Below are 22,852 nucleotides of genomic sequence, written 5' to 3'. Positions count from 1 at the left end.
AGGAGTTGACCCTTTTGTTGTGTCCAGAGTGCGTTCGGTGTTTGGTGCTCCGTCTGATTGTTCCAGCTTTCCTGGAAAAAAAAAAAAAAAGCTGCTAGGCAACTGAAACGTACACCGTCCAGGCTTTCTGTCAGGGAAATGGAATCCTGAGTCACGATCCCAGACATCCAACCACACCTTCATATTATTTATTCATCCTCACTCTGGTGCACTGCCAGGGACGCCTAAGGGAGGAGAGGAGAAATGGATAGAAGAATGCGTGTTGGGAAATCAACATGCTCGAGGAAGACTGAAGTAACTTGTAGAAACTCTGCGGGGGAATTTGTTTTGCGGTTGCCCGAGAAGGCTTTGAGGAGGGAGGGTGGAGGAAATACAGACAGATTTATTGAGGATAATAAATTAATGGTAAATAACAACTTTAATATCATTTCAAAACTAGTACCTGCCATCTCTTAGACTCCAGCCCTTTGTATATGACCTTTTTAGACATGAATGCATGGCTGCAACTTGGAGTTCAAGTGTTTGCTGAAGCTTCTCAGTGGGATAAGAATGCGACTGCACACAAGACCACTGTCCACGCAGCTTGTAATTAATTCCTCCATAAAACATGTAAATACCACAGCAGGAATGGAGGGATCTGTTTTCAAGGACATAAAGGAAAGCTTGTGGTTGTTGTCACCCATCCTGCTTGAAGCCATAATGATGTTTTCACGCGTAAATGTTGCTGCATGTTTAAAAGCCTGGAAACATATTATAATGTACTGTAGAGGACGTGCATATCCACTGATTGTGGATGTTTGTTAGCTATGTTTTGGACTCAAGTGGGCAGTGCTGTATCTTTCACTAACAATTAGTGCGCTTTCGTGCAGACAGACACTGTTATTCTGTTTGAGTGGAGACACACTTGCAGTACCCCGGAGCCCTCAGCTGAGCCCTCTGCTTCTTCACACTTTAGGCATGGTGAGGACGTCATTGGCTCCATGATTGCTGTCACCAACTTTATATTTATTTTAACTAGTACTGCGCTTTGATTCAGCATTGCCTCACTGTCTTCGTGCTACGCAGAGCTAGAGTATAGTGTAGTTAACGTATTGGCTGATTAGTGTACCATAAATTCATGGCAAATTGATGGAAATGTTTAGTTAGTGTATAGAGTGTACGAAGCAGCTAGGGGGGCAGTTGTGTAAGTGTAATCAATAGTCCCAACTGCCTGTCACCTAATGGTGATATACTCAGATCCTCAGTGTTCCTGCTATGTGCCTGACCCGAGGGAGCTGTACACCAGATGGGTGTCATTATGTGGGAGTGATATTAGCCTTCTATGGCCAGTACGTACGCAGCTCTGCAACTAGAGGGGAAAGTGGGGCTGTCATTTATGCTCTGCAAAGACGAGCATTAGCATGTATAACTATCACCAGAATACACGTGTCGCTCTATAGCATAGTGCTTTTGGAATTAAGCATAAGAGATTTTATCAGTCTTATCCCCAGTTGTAGAGAAGGTGTTGCCATTTTAAGGAGAACAACCATTTCAGCAATGCAGCACTCCCTCTTTCAAGTCAGCAACTTGGACAGTTTAGGTGCCCCTTAGGCTGTTTGGCAGGTAGACTGCTTTCCTGTCGTTTGAGATTCGTGTTTCTGTATAGTGTGAAAAGCAACATTTTTAGATTGTCTTTCCTTAAGGCAAACATTGCAAGTAATAAGAGCCTGCATAGAAGCTGCAGTGTTAAATGTCTTGATGATGGCATTGCTGACTCTCTTCCAACTGTGAATGAAAACTGTACAATAATCTGCTTTTGTCAGCCCTCTGGGACACACCTGCACACCTCTGCTCTTTAGCTTTTTTTTTAAGAGTCTGTAAATTTTCCCAAGATGTGGAAATTCCAGAAATACCTTAGATGGGTGTGTTACTCTAAGTAGGCCTATTTTTCAAACAATACAAATGTGTCAGAGAATTTATTTCTCCCTGTTTGGATCTTTTGCCATGAAAAAAACATGTTCTGTCATGCAGGGAAGCTGGATTTGTTAGCCATTCTGTTCGCCAAAAAATGTGCTTGAGCAGCTGGAACCACAATGAGACGAATTTAAGGTTAAAGCTCCGCAATCATGAATCAACTCATTATCTGAGTTCATCAAATCAGTAGGAAAGAAAGTAATCAGTCTATTATGTTTTGTCTCCTCGGAGCAGATGCTGGCTGTCACATAGGCTGTAGCACCGAGCCAGTCAGAAGATTACCGCGTTGTGTTGCGAGGCCTAAGCAGCTTGACCTGCCCGTGCAGTTCCTGCTCTGTCTACCTCTATAAGGAGCACTGAGTAAAAGTGCGCATAAGCTGCTTCTGCTGCCCCGTTGGTAAATGGTACCCTGCGAAAGCAAAACCAGGGGGGTAGAGATTGGAGAGCAGATGGGTCAATAATACATGAGACTGCTTTAGTAACCACTGCACCCATTAAGAGTCTCATTCCCATTTGCTCCAGATTAGACAAACTGAAAACTATGATGCTGTTTGGTGCCAAATTCCCCAATTCCTGTTGAACTTTAAAACACCTAAGAGTATTTCTAGTTCATAAGAAGCAGAGATCCCTGTGCTGCCTCAGAGTTCAGACCATAGTGACATCTCTGAATCTTACTATAAAAATACTGCACAGTGAAGCTTCCTTCATGAAAGGCAGTTTTTTGTTGAAACTGGAGAGGTGTTGATAGGTCTGCATGGGCATTATGAAACTTTAGCTTTTGGTATGGTCTTATTGGTGCAGGTCTTTTGGTTATCTTGCCACACCACCTACATTGCTTCAACAAAGGTGATTAATCATAGTGAGCCAGCTTTTGGTCTTAACTGAGCTTTGGCTAAAACCTGTATATACTTACTGTGTTTCGTGGATAAGCTAGTTTTGTATCATACATGTGCGTTTATGGAGTCAAATAACTGGATGACGCTTAAGTGGCTGAAAAACATTTTAAATATCCTGTCATCGGGCAAAAAAGAAGATTTACTTCTTTTTCTTGAGCACTTTAGCACCACAAATGTAAATGGGTTTAGACTTGTAACTTTTGAGCCATGTGTCAGATTTTAAAATCGCAAAAAATTGAAAACTTGAATTTAAGAGTGGAACTAGACATGTTTAGTGATGGTAAAATTGCTTATAGTCTTAATATTTTGTGCCTACCAGTTTAAATTATGTCATTGCTTAAAGTTATGCATAAAAGGTACGATAACTTTTAAGCTATTAAGCAACCCCGTCGAACTACTGGGCCCGTTTCTGGCTAGCAGCTGCATTTATTTATTATGTAAATACAGCTTTGTTATGTATTTGTTATGCAAAATGAAAAACACTGAATGATCTTATGTTCTTTGCAGAAAGTTTCCTTCTGTCATTGTTTTAATTTTGCCGTCTGAAAGTCATTGGTTGTCCTCACTGGCGAAACAGGTTTTGAAAATAGGCAGTGTGGCATTTTCTGTATATTTTTCAGACTTTCTGGGCATTTTATTTCTTGAGTATCTTGGATACGGCTCTTTGAACTTAATCTGTGAAAGCAGAAACAAACAATTACCTACATTTTATTTTCTATAGTCATACTAAATGCACTAAAGAGTTTTAAGCTGACGTTCCAGGTGTGCTAATACAACTTTCTGTACAGTATCCACGCAGGATTCAAACCTCCACCAGAACCATTTATAGGCGGTGATGGATGACTTGTGGAATGGAGGCTTTAAGAAAAGTGCAAAATAAAATAAAAAATAATAAAACACGCCCATCAGACTCACTGTGAAACTTGTCTGCCTGGATTTTGGCACATCTCTTGGCAGTTGTGATTATAATCCAAACCAGATTTGCCACTCGGGGCTTTTGCAGTTAAGTGTGGGAAGCTTGAGAATTCCTCAACTGAGCATAGAAATTTTGGGGAGAATATAAAGCACTCAGTCAAAAAAATGTAAAGGATTTCCTCCATTCAAGCTAGGGCTACTCCGGTTAGTTCACATAAATATTGCAGTAGCAAAGCCAACTCAAATGATCCACAGGCCAGACAGACAGATTTTGTTCCAGTGCAAATGAAAACGAATTACATGTCACGGGCACGAATTGACAGTGTACTTTAACCGCATGTCAAAGTAAGTGTTAAATATTAAGTTAGAGCCAGAAATGAATACCAAAATATCAATCGTGGTCACACCGTGAAATTACTTAATGATTTCTTGGCTCGGTGTGAAAACGAGGGCATTCTTTACTGCTTTAACAAATCTGTGTACTCTGAAATCTGTAATCTAGTGATTTTTACCTCAGTCGCTTAAGCAGAGTGGCAGCACTCCTTCTTCCTCCATGCAGTTAGTGGGGATAGGTACATTGGAAAGTCTAAATTGTCCATAAGTGTAAATGTAGGTGTGAATGTAAGTGCGAATGGTTGGGGATAGGCTCCAGCCCCCTCCGCGACCCTGAAAAGAATAAGTAGCAGAGAATGGGCGGATGGATGCTTAAGCAGAATTCACACGTACCCAGTATATTGCATGTACACAGATCTACATTTTTCATAAGTGAATAACACTTACTAGCCCCCTGAACTCACTCTCCAAAATCCTTCATCCTGCCTGAGCGGGAAGTGCCCATAACTTCCCGTCCTTCATATTCTGGTGGGAGAGCAGAGGCCTAACTTTTCCTAGATAGAGCCAGTTTCCTGTACTTGGGCTGAGCAGAAGTGCTGGGCAGGGCTCAGCATTAAACCGCCCACTCTGTCTGAGTGTTCTGCCTGATAGAGCAGAACTGTTTTGGAGCACACGAGAGGTTACCATAACAGAAAGAGCCTGCTGAAGAGCCTGGCCAGTGGGTGTTTTCCTGTTAGCAAGAACATAGCAGCACTCTGGGACTTGTTTTACACCCCCCCCCCCCCCAGAATTCACCCAAATGGCCTTTTTGTAAACACTTCTATTATTCATAATGCAAAAGGCAATGATGGAGGCATTCCTACTCAGCTGTTTCTATTTTTGAAAGTTTTTCCAGTTAAGGTTCTGCTGAAGTGATTTTTTTTTGGGGGGAGGGGATTTCTTCCGTAATGACTTTGACAGTTTGTTTCTCTTAACCATCCAAATGGAGATTAGCATGGACGAAAGAAGGCTTAGGGTGGTCGTCGCCATTATGGAATCTTATAACATTTATATAAATCCTCATGTATTTATTTATTTACATTTTTTTATGCATACAGTGCACATCTGTCTGAATCCAGGCTGCTCTCCCATCTTACTGTTGAGAGCTGTTCAGCAACAGCTTGGCAATCAACGAGAGTATTGCTCTGCTCCCATCCTCCAGGCCATTAAGGTTGCTATTTTTAAGCTAGCAGGGCACACACCTCAATGCAGCTGGCGAACGCAAACTTCCCTCAGTCATCATTATGTTGTTAATCCAGTTTTTCGTCCTGTTCTACGCTGGCAGCAAATTTGCCATCTTCATCTCTAATCTAATAAGGAAATGGATTTGAATGAATGGAACAGAGTTTGTTGTTTATGCATCGTACAAATATGCAAAGGTTGTTTTGTATCTTTCGCGATGTGCGAACACACCTTAAAATAAGTGTTTGCAATATGATGTCCTCCAGTTTTAGCCACGCTATCAACCTGATGCTGACTCTTTGTCTGTTACACAAACTTCTAAATGGAAAGATTTTAGCACAGGCATGTATTTTTCTGCATTGTCCTCTTGGGATGAATTCTACATCCCAGAAATCTAGAGGGATCGTCCAGTTGAAGTTTTACTTTCTCCAAATATACCTGCAGCCCTAACTCACAAACTAGGACAGTTAAGACATATCAGCACTCCTGTGCCTAATCCTACATCTCACATTACTCACAGAATGTAGATTCTTATTTTAGTATTTGCTCTAAATCTGTCATTCTCTCTAATGCATACAGTTATCTTCTAAGAATAGACCCACATTTCTAACGACAGTCGATTCAAATGCGTTCTCGTTTAGCCTCCTCTCCATCAGAGCCCTGAGAAGTAGTCTTTGTTGGCCTAACACTTGTATGAATGGCACCATTACAAACAAGTCTTTACATGGCTCAGCCCACACTGGAGTAAGTGAATGAGAAAATGTATCTGGCGTATGGATACTCTTGAGGCCACCATCACTTATTCATTAGTTTTGCAACAGGCCGAGCAGAGCAGAGAGGTGATCCTAGTCCAGCCTAAAACCCCTAAGGCAAAACTGTCACCCTCTGCGTGCAGGCAGAGGCCTACAGATTAAGCTCATTGGATTAAATCCTGAATGCACGACAACTCCCGTGACTATAGACTAACACGTCCGTGTTGGCTTATGGAAAATGTCTAGAAAGAGCAGACTAATGACTGGCAAATTTAATTTTAAGACTCTGCGTGTTTCTTTTTTGTGAGGATTTAGTCTCTATCCCCCTCATGGTTGGCCTATAAAAGTGATGTTTCCCTCCCATCTTTTAATGCAGCTGACCATTAACTCTTCATTGTAGCCAAGCATAAGGGTGCACTGCAGAATAACACTCCACTTTTTTCTTTTCTGAATCAATGGAAATTGAAAGTAAAGTAAATGGTTTGGAGATTTTGAAGCGTGGAATTGACTCAAAGTTTAACGTATTCTGCTTGGTAAGGTTTTAAAAACTTGTATTTTTGAGAGCTAGTAGTCATAGGATGGGGAAACTGAGTCTATTAGTCTGGAAACTCATGTCTTTTCAACTAAAACATCTTGATAAAAGCTGATGGGTTTATATGAACTCATGTATAGATGTTAATGGATTTCTCTTGACTTGTTCTGGAGTCACCACGAGGTCAACATTTGTGGTTTTTAGTGGAGCTATTTGACCAATAACTAAAGTAATAACTTACGGTTGTCTGTTGTCTATATAGTGTGTTTACTTGACAGGTGATAAGTTCAGTTTTCAATGTAATAATGTTATGTGGCTCAGATTTTAGTCTGTATCAGTTCCTGAAGGAAATGCGTGGTTCTAACAGCTAATGACTCCAGTATGTCCCAGCTAATAGCTAAATGATCTGTCTGCTGTTTGGTTCTGAGCAGGTATACTACAGCAGGTAAACAATGCTGTAATCCAGCGTACTGTTTGGCTGTCTGGGCCACAAAATGTAAATTTTCAACCAAACAGTGAACTGAAACTCACTATAAAACTCTATAGTCTTATGTCACTGTTGTCATCCAATGTATTGTTATCTTAAAAAGTTATCCAGTCACTAGAATTACTTAAAATAGAAGCATCTACTTTTTTCTTTCTTTTCACACCTGTCTGTTTTATCACTCATGCCTAGTGTCAAGCAAAGAGTCCGCTCTGCCTGTGACCTCCCATCACACTCTGATCAGCTGAGGTCAGATATTGTGTTTCACAAAGGGATGGATTAGCACATAATTAGCAAATACAAAAGCTGGTTTCCTGTATTCATTTAGATCTATGACTGTATAAATTAACTATAAATGGAGAGTATGAGCTTGTTCTGGCCCTTGCAATTCAAAACCACTTCAGTCAGACTGGACAGCAATTTAAAATGCTGCAATTTATTTTTTTTCAACTGGAGTCAAAATGATTACTGTTCCATGCTGACGATGGATATTCCTGTGACGTGTGTGAGGAAACTACACAAGATTCTTGTTCTGTGTCTATATTTAACTGTTATGTGACTACGCTGATGAAAGTGAAAGTTGCTTCTGATGTTATTGTTCATGTGGGATTTCCCTGAAAGTTGTTCTGGCTCATAGGTGTCATCAGCTGGGCAAATAGATGAAGCTTAGAGGCACCTTAACATGTAGTTAAAGTGAACCATTGCCAATGATTTTCCCCTCCCTCCTATAGTGCCTGCTGTTAGGTTAATTAAACCAAGTCTAAGTTCTCAGAATTCACTCTTATAGCATTTTGCACTGTGTGGATGGGACCTGCCAGCCAGAGGGGATGAACTATAATGACTTTTCACCAGGCCGACTGCATAGCTAGCATTCCTCGCTTGGACACAGTGTAGGCCAGAGTGGGATAGTGAGGGGGAGGGATGCAACCTACTGAGGGCGGAGCAGGGGAAGATGGTTTTAGGGCACGGTTTTCACCTTACCTTTTGGTTTTCTTCTCCACAAAGAGGAAAACATCAAAACAAGATTGGAGACTATCATGGTTATGGGCTCAACATCACTTGGATCGTAGCATATCATGATCAGGCTTTTTTACACTACAGTCTATTGAATGGCTAACAGTTACTGTTGTTGGATCTTGAAAATAAAACGTATGCATATATTTAACTAAATATAGGATTTTACAAGACAGCTGTAAGTTGTGTTTTTTCTTCTTGTTTTAACTAGTGAGTACTCAAACATTTTTTGGTGTAACTGTCTCTAGTTACAGCTCCCGAATGACTTTTTTTGGAGAGAAAAACCAGGGAAAATATCAGGCTTTCAAATGTTTTTGAGATATTAATCTTTAAAAATTTGCCTCCAATTTAAGTGTTTGAAAAAGACACTAAAACTGGGTGGATGGTCTGCTGTAAAAAACTACATACCTAGAATATAATCTCGATCTATAGATAGATCATAATGCTTAAAATAAGGGGAATGGAAATCAAAGGTGGCTGAACAGTAATTGTTCTAAAATGTCATGATTTGAGATGGAACGACCCAACATGAACTGAGGTGAAGGTGGCTGATGGACCATTATCTCGTTCCCATCTACAGATTTGTCTCCCACAACCAGGTTCCAAGCTGTGTCTGAGAGGTCAGGAGGTGATTAATGGGATTTGAAGTTCAAAACAAAGAGCTGGAAAAAATTGCAAGTCATAGCGTCCCACAGTGTGAGACGCTTCCACCAAGACACAGTGTTTGTGTCGGTGTATACTTATTCTGTCAAAGGCCGAGCGCTTCCATACAAAGTTTTGACAAGCTGTTGGATGTAAAAGGAATGTTAATGAGTTTCTGTAGTTTCCCATTTAGTAAAGAAAAAGTCCACATGAAACACTGAGTTCCTATTTTTCTTTTTCCTTGTAAAGCTGACATAAGCCTATTGTGCGCTCCCTGCCCACAATAAACAAATGAGTTGTATTTTAAGTGACACATTCACTGAGGTTTGGGGCTTGTATTGCTAAACGGTCCTTCATCCTCTGTTATATCAGCTGACATTCACAAAACTGAGAAGGAGGAAAGCCGCACAATAGCTTGAAGACTCAAATGAACGTCTTACACAGTAAGCAGTCATGTGACCTTGATAATGTGTGTTTGGTTGTTCTGTCAAAGCCTGTGTGTTCAGGAGAGAGACCCAGCTCTCCTTCAGGCTTTGTTTTTTGTTTGCTTCCTGGTTGTTTTCCAGGGGCTTAGCATCAGGAGGCTGGATTGTATTACAGAGTGAGCAGTATGCTGCCACAGTGTGCCTTGCCAGGATGGATAAATAAAGTTAGCTGCATGGTGCTTTATGGAGAAACAGCAGTGCGGCCATGTGCCTGAAGGTCTGTATGTGAACCTGGACCGTTTAGAAGAGCGTTGTTCTGTATGAAGTGCTTTAAAACAGACGCTTCTTGTGACGGCAAGCGTTAAACATGCAGGACCGCAGCCCTGTTCTCCACTGTACACACTCCTGCGCAGATAAACAGCTCAGTATCCCTGACTTGTCTTAATCTCCCTTTAGACTCTCTACTCTGTCTTAAGAGCAGCAACAACACCCTCCAATGAGAACACTGTGTTGAATTTTCTGCACCCGCTGGACTAATTAGATGTTTCTCAAAATGTGGCATAAGCCTTAAATGACTAAGAAACTGTTTCTGGATGATGTATTCTAATTTAATTGCAGATGTAGCATCCATTTATTGGGAAAAAGTTATCCCAAGAGAATTCCTAAAGATTGAGAAAAATGTCAAATCCATCTTAGTTGCCAGGCAGCCGCACTGCTCACTGTGTTATTAACCTAATCCACGAAGGAGGTAAAGTCTCATAAAATGCTAACAACAGAGAAATAAGCAGTGGCAAATAATGAGATTTTCTTGTCATGAGAGGTCCCACTGTGTGTGTGTCTGTGTGTGTGGTTGTGTTACTGCAAGATGACAGGGGGCTGTTGCTGAAGGTGGCATAGTCAAGACGCACATATAGCCTGTGAGATAAAGGCTTCAGTAATACTGACTGTATTACTAATGGTGCAACTAAAAGAGACCCGTATCTCACAACATGTGTTTCCTCTGTCAGGAAGGGTGGGGGCCTCTGAGTGGGGGTGTCAGGGAATAGCTTGATACAGGTGCCAGCAAATGTGAATACAACAGGAAAAAGGCGGTGTGCCATTCCTGGCTTTCCACTCAAGCGGAGCAGGGCTGATAAAGCAGTGATTGCCCTGTTTCAATGGTCTTAGTGACTCAAATGTTGATTATTTTTCTTCTAAAATCCCAGTTTATTGCTTTTGTATACTATGCAGTTATTATATGCTGGTGTTTGCATGGAAATAAAGATGTTTACACAGTGCCATGCACAAGATTTGATTGATTTAAACTCACCTTAATTTAGACGCAGGGGATTTAACTGAAATATATTGGTTAATATGATGTTTGACCACGGCTGTTTGGGGCATAATCTATAATTGTTCGTCGTATTTTTGTTATATTCTCCGAGTTTGTATAGATCGCATAGATGGATTTGGCCGTTTTGTAGCCATGACTTGTGACAGTTCCTTGCACCAGTTGTTTGTGGCCTTACTGGGCAACTGTGTAGTACAGTAATAAAGCTAAATCCAGTGCCACTGTTTAACTGTGCAGGTGCACGGACATGCGTTGCTCTCCTTCATCCTCTGTTTCCCTTGATTGTCAGTAGCGCTCATTGAACCAGGCTCAAGAGGATTTCCACTGATTCCAAACAAAGAGCCAAATGGGATTAGCTGATCCTTAAGGGTTCCCAAACTCCTCCATTATCCCTGCCCTGTCTCCCTCCTGCATGTTGCCAAACCGCAAAAGGCTTTTTCTGAACAGCAGATATGAAAGATTGCCACCTTATTTTTATTTCCTCCCGTTTACATTATTAGTCTTCACAGCTACATGTGTAACTGCAGACCTTTGATTACACTTTCACTTAAACCCTGTATCACGCTCTTCTGCATGTGACCATGGTTACGCTCTCCTCCGAGGGTGCAATGTGTCAATTTCCTGGTATTCTTCGTATTTCTCTCACCTGAGACCTTTTACAACGAGACCAAAAAAACATTAGCAATCACTAACAGCTTCTAAGGGGAGTGTCGACACTCGGGACTTAGCCCATCATGATCTTCTGATTAGTAATCCTGTAGGTGATGCTGTCGTACGTCTGGCTCCATGGCCCACAGCATTATGTTGAAGACCACAGTATAGTGGAAGTTGTACATATAATAAATAAACTAGTCTCTGTTGTAGGTTTTTCGTTAAAGCATCACGGCAGTGTTTAGTAAATCCACTGTTGAAAGTATTTAATCCACCCTGTCTAAATGGCTTTCGCTGAAGGACTTTTGAAAAAAATCTTAGAACAGACCATCTGTTGGAGTTTTCTGCCCTAATGCTGTATGAGGATATAATTAATTAAATGCTCCAAACAGAAAGAAAACCACCTGGATTAATGATTAAATGCTGTTCGGTCCTTTAAAAAAAATTATATATCTTGTGTAATGCTTAAACTACATGTTAATGAGTAGTGAGGATTGTGTTATCATGAAACTGGCTTTAAAAAAGCTTGTGTTAAGCTGTCTCTTATCAAAACAAATGCTGTAAATAACAGTCGGGTTATATGTTACAGTGAAAGCCATCAGGATGGCCAAATGGCACATATCAAATGGTTGAAAATTCCCTTAATGGGAGCCTGAGATTCAGCCTGAAGTCATCCAGACTACATGTTATTCCTCCCATAGTTCATATTTTCTATCTGGATCTGCGGTGCAGTCTCAGTCTATAAATTAGCAAGTTTGAAATACTCTGTGTACTGTGAAGGAACAGCATCATTGTCCTGAGGCACAGGGCGATCCGAGCAATACCTCTGACTGGTGCTAAATTCGTGAAGTTTATCCTCAGGTGCATTTTCAGAATCCAGACTAAATGACCCATTTAATGATCCGGAAACATTTAAAACAATTCTGAGTCAGTGGTTGTGACAAAGTGTGTCTGTTTCTTCCCGTCATGGCCCGTCATGTCAGGCCAGCACGGGCTTGTTTCAGGAGCAGACAGCTTTCAGCTTTCCTCATGCGTGTCAGAGCCTGACCGTAATGACAGCACTCTGTCTAACATCTCATTCACACCTGGGTGCTGGCCACTTACCTCCCGAGAGGTGTTTAAACTCTAAGTTCACTACGATGCGACCTGACCCCATCGGCATCGTTTGGCTCAGTTTGACACGTAGTTCCTCTCGCGTTCCTACCTTAAACTGAAATAACCTGAACAGAAATCAGTCTTGCTCACAGTATCGCAGTATAAGCTGCCAACAGTTCTCATGCTTGTAATTTGGATGAGTTTTAGAGCTGTGTAAACACTGTGACAGCAGGTTTCTTCTAACGCTCTCTTCCTCTTAAGGCAGCACATGGGTCACCTCTTCTTCCTGTGCTGGGAAAGATGATTTTCACTCTGAGGCCCTGTAAATTACGCTTGTGTATCAAACGATGGCTGGTTTATCGTCCCAGTGATCATTACGAGTCCGGGCCATTGCCACTGAAACACTGTATCACACGGCAGCAGTATAATCCTTTTGTGCTTCTTCAATAAAGGAAAATTGTGTCATAATGCATAAGTAACCCATAATTACACAATATTTCCCATCATTCATTAATAATGTGTCATGAAGGGCTTAAAGTAAATTCAGTTAATCCTATAGGTTTCCATGTTGTATCATCACTTGCCTGTAGGTGGCAGTGACTTCTTTCATACTCTGTTTTGTATCTTTTACCTCTGGACAGAGCTTTTCAGTATCCCCTTACAGCATTCCCACACATCTGTGTGATCACTGTTTAATTGGCTTCTTTCTGCCTCCATCTGACGCAGACATGAAGTCAATCTGAAAACAATTTTTTATCACAAATGCAGCTTTTTTTGTTGCTTTCTTGGACGTGCTTCAGTCGTTCATCGTTCGTGTTTGCGTGTTAGAAAAACACAAAAAAAATAACTGAAGGCAGCATAAATTGTGTTACTTTTTGCCAAGGGTAATTTTAAATATGCAATGTGATCGATTGTGTAAGTCCTTGATACTATAAGTAGCAAGTATTTTGTAATAGGATTGTTCCATGTTGTGTTTTCTGAAGCCAGAACACTGTTGGAAGGACTAAGAGGATGACTGCAGGCCCTGCAGGGCTTTGGCTCTGCTTCAGACCATCTCTGCTGGTGTTGCAGCAAAGGCTCTGAAAGGCACTCACTGGTTGAAGCATACATTAATGATTAACTAAACCAACTGCAGCAAGCCACACTGCAGATCCAGCAGAACTTCATGGCACTCACAAGTGTAGATGAATGGCGTGTGTGGTTGCAGCGTATACTTATTCTGCGCCTGGTGGCTTGACTACAAAGTAAAGGAAGCGGTACCCCTCAGGAAAATGGGTCATTTTCTTCTCCCGGGATAAATAAATGATTCCCAAAATAACAAGAGGAAGGGGATGTGGCCTCTTGTATTTATTTTTGCACCATTTTATGGGGGTGAGGATAACCTGGGTGTCAGCTACAGGTCAAAAGGAGACTTTGATTGAATCCAAGTAGTAGTTACATTTAAAAAACTAGAAGAAATACTTGCAATGCTCTCCCCAGACAATGATTGAAGTCTCTCCCGTTGTTTAAAGCATTTTGTAGGTTGTAATGTAAACTTAGCATCTAAAAAAGTGAAGTAGTGAGATTCCAGGCTTATCTCTGTAGCCCACCCACATGTGTAACTGTAGGGCAGTACCCATGACTCGCCTTGTAAACAAAAACCCCTGAGAAGCTGATTCTAATGTTTACATAGCATGCTTAATATTTCTTAATAGCACTCCTGGCTTCATCCTCCTTCAGTAAAATTGAACTCCTTCCATTTGTGTTGTGAAACTTTGGAGGAAGGCATTACTTTGTCAAAATTTCCACAACACTCAAGCTTTCGGGGGTTTATTGAGTGATGAAGTTTGAACGACAGCGGTGGAGCTAAAGGTGGCTTTGTTCCGACAGGGTTTACACACACACATCAGCAGGAAACAGCCACTTCCCTTTCAGAGTCCCCGGGCAGTTCCAGCTGGGAGGCACTGTGTTTTATCTGCCCTGTCGTGCTGAATTTGTGGGTGATGTCACTGTGGTCCGCTGCATAGTGACCTCGCTCTGGACAAACAAGCATACTGAAACGTACATACTCCTCCCTGCAGAGCCCCACAGCACACCCTGGGTATGGAAAGACGGCCAGCTGTGGACTTGACCTTCCAAGTCGAGAGGCTCCTCAGATGAGATGCCAGCTCCACCCGCACTCCCCTCTACTCCTCAGAGCCACGCGGAGACGTTTTTTGTCTTTGTTGTGCGTGAGATAGTCCACTCCTGAGTGTGAAAGGGGAACCTCAAGTTTACGCTTTGCTGTCCACATGTGCTGGCTTTGATGTGTTTTTTTTTTTTTTTTTTTTTTTTTGTTAAAATTCGACTGCACCCAAACCTAGCTGTTAACAGCTTGAAATGGCTGTATTGGTACAAATGATGTTATTTTGGGGCGGGTTACTGCAGGCCAGTGATGGCGTCCACATGCAGCAGATGTTGGAAGTGTTTGGTGAGTCCAGCTGGAGGAAAGCAACAGTTGCTTACGAAATCTCAGAGGAAGTGTTGACTGCAACACTAAGAAAGAATAAAAACCATCTGATCTTACGTCACAGCAGTCCTACACACACACGCATTACAGCTAAGCGCCTTGAGGCAACTGTTGTTGTTGTAATTTGATGCTATATAAATAAAACTGAATTAAATCAAATGGATTGTATTTTGGATTGGATCATTGTATTTCTAATTATTAATTTTAAAAACATAATTGACCAGCACCAGTATATTTTACCCATCAGTGTGGTTTTTAGTGGGGGTGGGTTCACATTTGCAATAAAGAATTTGATTGGATGACAAACATTACTGTCTATTACAGTTTCTGGCTGACATTTGCATTCACACTCAGATCCTGACAATTGTAGCCAGCTCACAGTGACTGTGGGGAGAAGGGAAACTGAAGTGACCCGTTGTTCTCATTTCCATCTCTATATTTTTATTCTTGCACTCTACTAGAGTAGCTTTGCAGGATTCACGGTTCACAATAATCCCTGTTTATCCCATACTGGGCCTTTGTTCAGCTCCCCCGGTTAATCTATTTGAAAGGAGCCATTTTTACAGTTTTAAACCAACTTTCTTCTGTTTTGAAAACAGAAGATTTAACTGGCAGGTGGAAGGCTGTGGTTCTCACCGCCATAGCTGTTCACCTGATATGACATGACACGACACGAGTAGCAAAAACGTGTCTAAAATTGAGCATTTACAGCACCCTGAAGCTTTTATTTGAAACTTTGTCCGTGTTTATGAGCGTCCACCAGGCATTAAACGTCTTATAAATCACTCAGTTATGCTTCATATAAAACATGCAGTAACACTTAAAAATAGAATTTGTCCAAGTTCATAACACCATGCCAGGAAGTACAGTCCACTGCAGGGAACTTAAGCAGTGTTGTAACAACAGCAGCAGTAATCAATGAGGCTCCACGCAGCGAGCAGTGCTTCAGCCCAGCCCTTATCTGCTGCTGCAGATTTGAGCAGAGCTTCCACATAACACAGAGGATGTTCACACTTGAATATCCATGCACAGACACCCTCTGTGCTCCAGCAGCATACTCTAAACGCCCCCCCCCCCCCCCCCCCCCCCCCCCCCCCCCAACCTCAGTCCACCCACTAGTCTCACTGGCTTGCCTGGAGCTCTGACTCATGATTTAGTATGGATGACACAGTCCAACTGTCTACTGCTGGAGGCTACAGAACCACTTCATTTGTGAGCTATAGAGAAGCACAGTACAGATGTCCTCTATGGTATAGGATTAATTATATTAAGACAGTGTGTGTCACAGTGGGTTGGAGTTGTGAACCTCTTTCTTAAAATAAATGATATTGTTTTTTTTACCTAGCAGCTTTTTTTGTGAAGACTGGCAGTACAGAGAAATATCACTACATCTAATGACCCACCAATCCCCTGTTTGACCTTAATAATTTATCGCCCTTACACCGCACTACAATTCTCTTGCACAACGCAGCCCAAAAACATCTTTCTCGAGCAATTTGGGGGCATGTAATCAAACTTTTTTGACTGAAAATCCACAGTCAAAAAAATCCACAGCTTCAAAATGAAGCGCAACAATAAACGAAAACATCACATAACTATATTTAAACCAAAGATTTGCTTGTTTTAATGTGAAAAAGAGCCTTTGAGCTGTTATTTATTATCAGCAAACACACGGTGTGATTGATAACTCATGTCCATGAGGTTGTTTGAGTTAACAGGACGCCCATTCATAAGTGTTTCATTTATATACTGTTACATATATACTTTGCTCAACAGGAAACTAGTTTGATTCAGGTGTTCATTTCTTAAAATGTGCCGCGTGATGCACTAGATTCATTCTTTTTCATCATTTTAAGAAATCTTGCATGCTGTAGTACCTTCGCGGCAAAATTGTTAGCACCTCAACACAATGTCGTTGCAGACGTGCTCCTACGTGCACGGGGACAAAATATTTACAATGACCAGCTGTCACACTTAAACCAATGACCGCTTGAGCGACGTCTTACTGTTGGTGCTCAGTAATAACAGTTCAGTGATGACTGACAGATGGTAGTAAACATACTTGAGTCGCAACAAAAGTCGACAAAAATAAACAGACACAGCCTCAAAGAGGAGATTTATGACTTTGCAGTTTTAGTAGTTTTACAGCAGATTGCTTCTTGTTATTCCATAAACTAAGCCTAAAATCCCTTCGCTGCAGCGACAGGGGGATGGAGACAGGATCAGACGTGTGAGAAAAGGGATAAACCAAAAGAGGAAACGTATTTCCCAACAGATCAATGGGCATAATCATACTCTCGTCCCCTCCCTCCGCTCAGTTTATTTTCTCCCTCGTCTTCCCTCTCTCTTCCCTTCTCTTGCTGAATCCCCTCATCTGGGGGCTCAGCTGTTTTCCCCTGCAGCTCGTCTCATCCTGCACTCGAATGTAGTTCAGTGTGTCAAGCACCACTGAAATATTAACACAGCAGCAAGCAGAAATGCGTGCGAGCATTCGTGGCTTAGTGCGCCATCGTGATGTAAGGGAATGCATCCCTCTCTCCAGACGTGTACATGTGCGATCATTTGGGTTAAAGTGAACTAAAGAACAGATGAAAGTTCATTGCTCAACAGTATTAATAAAAAAAATCAATGCCACCATGTTTTGCTGTTGAGAGAAGCATTAAGAATAATCATACTAAGCATAGCTGGTGCCAGGGGCACTCGCAGTGTTTGTGTAGCTTTAGGATGTGCATGCCACTTTGACAGTTGACTTTGAGGTCTTAAGGGGTCTTTGAGTGCGACTTAGAGCAGCAGGAAGTGAACAGACAGGATAAATAAACCAAGACAAATACTGCGGTGCTTCCTCATCTCCTCCCCTCCCAATTCCTTATAATCAGGATGTAAAACACGAGCAAACACAGGAGGCAGATGGGATAATTGTGTAGGCTTTTAATGAGATTTTGTCCCACAGGTATAAAATGGCCCAAAGGTAGCACAAGGACTACATAAAACTAAAGATTTGCAAATGTAGAAGCAACAATATTTTGAAAGTGACCTAGAAAAAAATATTTCCTTTCCTGCTTTCATCTTCAGTCTTCACGATCACAGTCCAGAGACATTTTAATCAAAGGCAGTTCTAGCAGATGAATCATTCCCTGACATTTCGAAAAAGCCTGTGTATGATCAAATTGTGTGGTTTTATTCCCAGTATTTCTGTGTGTTTGGCAGAGCGGGCAGCTTGTGATCAAGTGCAGCTAATCTTTGGTCAGGAAAGTGCTCCCTATTTGATGTCTTGGCCTAAAAGGCTTAAATCCTCCCGTGTCCTCGGTTTGTTTTGGAAATGGAGATTTTTAGGAAGCCTTGAGTCAGGCCATTGGACATTTCAGTGCTTTTTTTTTGTTTGTTTATTTAGTGTGTTTGTGTGCGTTAGGCAGGATTTCTTATCATATTTTCAGTTTATTTTGTGGTTTTACTGCAATATCTCTCGCCGACTGTTGTGCATATTATATAGCATCCATTTATGTGATTCATGCGCTTGTTTGGTCTGGGTTTTTTTTAGCTGAACTAAATAAGCATTGAGCCATATTGCTGCTTGCCTGACCATGGAATCAGACTCTCCCTCTGGATATGAAGGACTGCCTTTAGTGTAACCCACTTATTTTTGCTATTACTTGTCTGAATCCCTAAAGGAGTCCCATTTTTGTGGAGTGAAAATGAAATGGGTTAATTCGTTTTTGGTATGCAAATGTGGGATTGAAAAGAGGAGGCAAAAAAGGATTGGGAAGAATTTGGAAATCCAGAGTGGCTCGGAGGAGATCAAGCAAGTGACTGAATAAGTGAGACAGATGCACACACGAGCCTGTGTTGCACCGAAGCTCAGCATTGGTTGAAGCTGCAGCAGAGCTCACACAGCATCCTTCATCCCCCCCATCCCTCGTTCTTTGCTCTGCCTCCCTCACTCACTCACTCACTCACTGCATCTCGCCTGCTGACTGAGGTATTTCTACAAGCACAGACTGGGACAGCCTTGACTCTTCTGCGCGAGGTTTGTGTGTAAAGTCTCCAGCTATTCCTCTCCCTGGATCCTTTTCCCATGGACTCTGATGCTCTCTGTGTGGGTGAGAAGTTGCGGATGTGGATGTCAGAGTAAGATCATGGACCAGAGGGGAGCAGGAGACAGTGAAGGAAACTGGGTCACTGGCAGGCTCTCCTGACTGATGCCTGTTTGGACCTGGAGGGATGGGGTGCACCACCAGCGCGGTTGTGTTTGATGGGCTGCGTACTGTCCTGGAGAGGAACTGTAGTGGCTACATCTGCAAGGAAGCAGCAGAGCCCACTGGACCGTCTGAGGCTGAGCGAGCGCTGAGTCGGAGAGAGTCGCGTGTATTGCCAACACCACGAATACTTAAGGTGTGTGTGTGTCTGTGTGTCTGTGCACTCTCTCTAACCCAATATAGAAGCTTTTTATTTTTCTACAAACAAAAGCAACACAACTGTTTGTGTATTGAGCAAAAATCCATATGGAAAAAAAAAAGCTTACATTATTTATTCATTTTTTAAATCACTATAATGTTAAATGCCCCAAGGACACAGTAACAAACCTAATATTTACTGATTTATCTAACCATCCAACCCATACCTTTTTTGTTTAGTACTGTGGTATTAAACAGGCCAAAAAATAATCAACAAGCAGCACATTTTATTACAGTCTTATTTTGAAAAGCAGGATGTTTGATGCCCTTTTTTTTGTTTTTCAATGAACTGGATCATGGTTTTAGCCAAAATACATTATAAACTAAGATCTCGGCATTAATCCAATCAGTGCGATGGCTAACGTCGCTGAATTTAGTTTTGAAACTCCTTTTAATGTGGCGTTTCTGTCTACTAAAGCTCTGCTATCATAAAAGTAGTGGTAAGATATATTTGTAGCGCCTCAGAAGTAATATAACAGGGAGAAAATCAGTATATTCTGACAATATCTAATCAATAACAACTTCAGCACTATTTGAATATTTGTGAATCTTGTCAGAGGATGTCCTTTGCTGATTGGCTCTGCTAACATACTGAAGGAATACCTGATATATGACTAATTAAATTATTCAGATGGTAGACTCATTGAAACAAAGCTAAGTTTAACCTTATGGTATTTACACAACCGTTATTTATATTCAGCAGCTACACAAGTACAAATCACTGTCTTTTGTGTCACATGACTCTGCACCTATGAATGTTACCAGTAAAAGTAGGGCAGTAGGAGGGCCGACTGTTGCCTCTTGCTAAGCACTTCACGGGTTAAAGCCTCTGTGAGCAGGGATGGGGGGTGAGGAGGGTAAGGAGGGACAGTAAGCCCTGTGTCTGCTGGAAATCAATCACCGCTCTTCATCTGTGAACCAGCGGGCTTGGCAGGGTTTCTGCTGCTCCGTACCAGCTTGTCTTCTTCTTCTCGTTTGTGTTTACTCACTGCTGTGTGTGTGATGTGATGTGTTGTTGGTTCATCGTATCCACAGCAGAGAGCTGAGTGACAGTGGCAGGGAATTGGGTCAAGGGCACGCTTGCTTCTCTTGGCTCTGGAATGGTCTTATCACCCAAACGGGGGCAGTTAATCCTCTGTCAGCATCCACGGGCTTATAATCGATAGTTAAAATGTGCGAGGGATATGGTTCAGTCCAGAGTGGAACTGAAACTGACAAAAACTACCTAGCAGAAGCAAAATTCTTAAAACCACACCAACCAGTTCAGTAATGTTAAATATATCACTACTAAAGCTACGCTTACTGCTATTATTAGCAAACAGCTAAATCATCATTCCCCCAACTTGATGAATGACATTCTAAGAAGCTGAAAAACACAATGAACAGGTGACAGGTATTGACAGCTATCATACCTGTTTTGTTTTGACAATTGAAGCAAAAGGAAAAGTTTAAAGGTTTGCAATTCTTTTGAACTCTTTAGAACAGTTTGAATTTCTTTTAAGTTTTCATTTCCCTTTGATTTCATCGCTTTATTTGCTGTAGAGAAAACACAAACCAGGCAAGCTTTTTGTTTGGATTACTTTAAAAAGTGTACCGTAGCAGTCGTAACCTTTTACTCCCTTCTTAGTTTTCATATGAGCCTTGGCTTTATTATTATCTTCATACAAAAATGTCTAAAACTGGGCAGGATGTGTGCTGCTTTGGGAACTGTTTGCACCTTTTTAATCCATTAAGCCCGGTTATAAAAAGACACAAGCCATTATGTTTGCCCTTTTAATTCCTTCTGATTGCAGCAGGTTATCACTTCTGGGCATTTTAAACATAGATGTTAAGCCAAGCGTGCATTCAGCTAGTTGCAGACAATCCTAGACGAAGCTGACTATGGGAAGCTGTCCGTGAGCCGTTTAATGTCTGGAGACATTGCCCATTTACCGCTTTGTTGATTCACTCGCTGATTACAACAGCTCAGCCTTTTCCTTCCTCGTGAAAGCTCTCGTATCGTTCCCCTTCAAAGAAAAGTCGCAGATTTGAGATCATGTGTGGGCTCCTGCGCAATGGTAATTTTTTTTTTTTGTCTTGTTGTTTTTGAGAAAGCCTTGCTGTCATGTGGTTGACTCACTCAGTAACAGAAGCACTTGAAGTGATGGAAAAAGAAAAACTGGTGAAAGATGATAGTACCTTTTGTCCACATCTGTTTTGGGACTCCCACTCCCAACATAAGATCTGCGATGACCTTTGCCAAATGGGTACATGTTTATACATTCCTTGTGTTAAGGAGTTAAAATACCAAACAGAGCCTGCATGACATCACCCAGAAGTTGTTCAGATTAAGTCAGTTAAATAGATTCAATCCCTTGACTTCTCTTTGATATTTACCCACACATTATGTTCACCCATCACACCCCTCCTGACCACACTGGGCAAACGCTACGATCAGTCTCTTTGTAGTTTTGGTGTTTGATGCATGTACAGGAAAACAACAACACCACATCTGTTTTTCTTAGTGATTGCTTCCTACTTTCGAGACATGTCAGCCTTACTTGCATCATTCCTCGCACCACCAGTGCATGTGTTCAGTGTTTATGTTGCTCACTTGGTGACTGATACATGGGATACATTGTCTGCAGCACTCAGGCTCATGTGCTTTAAAGGCATTCTGGCAACAGTAGTTTGATTTTCCCAGAGATGTAAAAGCAGCTTTATTCGTATTCAATACTGTTAGTTACATTTAAGGCTCGTTCATCAATAAAGCAATTTTGCTCTCTGTCTCTAATAGCTGCATTATTACCGAGCGCATTCCTGTAATGTAAAGTGAGACTTTTTTATTTTCTAGCTCTGCTGCAGACTCTTTGACTCGTGATTGCATCCTGTTATTTTCAATACCATTGTTTCCCACACCCTACTGCCGTGATGTTATTAACAGAGACTACATACACAGTACAGCATCTTTATTACCTCTGGTTTAGTCAACAGTACAGGACCGTGTGGAGAAGTGACCGAAAACAGAGCAGAGAGGGGTGGGTGCTTGAGCTGCCGCTGTAGTGGAGCGCTGTGTTTTTGCTACATTACATTCCAGGTTACGCCCTGTTTTGCTTTAGCTCAGACGCTGCTTGCATCAAACCTTTGTTACGCAACCGAGAAGTCCAGTCATAGTCACGTCCAGGGTGGGGATCACAGCTTGATATATGTGGGTAATTGCTTAATATTTTAACCTATTCTAATATTAGTCATTTCCTCCCTTTTCTTTCTTTTATTACCAGACAAAGAGAAAAACTGAAGCCCAGGATGGACATCTGATGATTGTCCAGATCCTTGAATATACTATTTTACAACTTCCATTGTTAATCGTATCATGCAAAAACATTGTAATAAAATATAATTTATTCGATGTGTAATGATACATAAGTGGATTACATCATTTAGGTCAAGATTAAGTGCCATATTGGACTTCAAATTCATTTTGTCTGTCTTGCCTCCCAGTTCTGTCATGAGATGGTTTGATAATGACGCAAAGCGAAACCAAACGAAATTTCTAAGCGTTTCCAGAAAACAAGAGAAAACCCTCATAGAGAATAAGAGGACATTTTCCCTGACTGTTTCCAACACGGCCCACAGCTCCGATTTGTTTACTTTTTTTTTAGTTAGATTTTTTTTATTCCTGAGCATTCAT

General features: G+C 41.5%; 1 protein-coding gene across 8 annotated transcripts in view; it reads left to right on the top strand.

Annotated features, from left to right (window-relative positions):
- LOC146370664 (dedicator of cytokinesis protein 9-like) overlaps nucleotides 1-22,852 on the top strand; it is a 74,128-nt gene that overhangs the window by 1,752 nt on the left and 49,524 nt on the right. For 3 of the 8 annotated variants that reach the window (XM_084955015.1, XM_084955013.1, XM_084955011.1), the window contains exon 1: nucleotides 18,192-19,120. The exons of 3 other annotated variants lie outside the window; for them this stretch is intronic. In XM_084955015.1, coding sequence (XP_084811141.1) covers nucleotides 18,950-19,120 — 171 coding nt within the window. In that variant the 5' untranslated portion in view covers nucleotides 18,192-18,949. Of the gene's footprint in view, nucleotides 1-18,187; nucleotides 19,121-22,852 lie in introns of those variants that run through there. 2 more of the 8 variants (XM_084955016.1, XM_084955012.1) reach the window with 2 other exon arrangements.

Source organism: Perissodus microlepis, chromosome 16, assembly GCF_051167445.1.
Source record: "Perissodus microlepis isolate ML-2025 ecotype Zambia chromosome 16, ASM5116744v1, whole genome shotgun sequence".
In the NCBI taxonomy this organism is placed as follows: domain Eukaryota; kingdom Metazoa; phylum Chordata; class Actinopteri; order Cichliformes; family Cichlidae; genus Perissodus; species Perissodus microlepis.
This window is presented reverse-complemented; position numbering and strand designations above follow the sequence as displayed.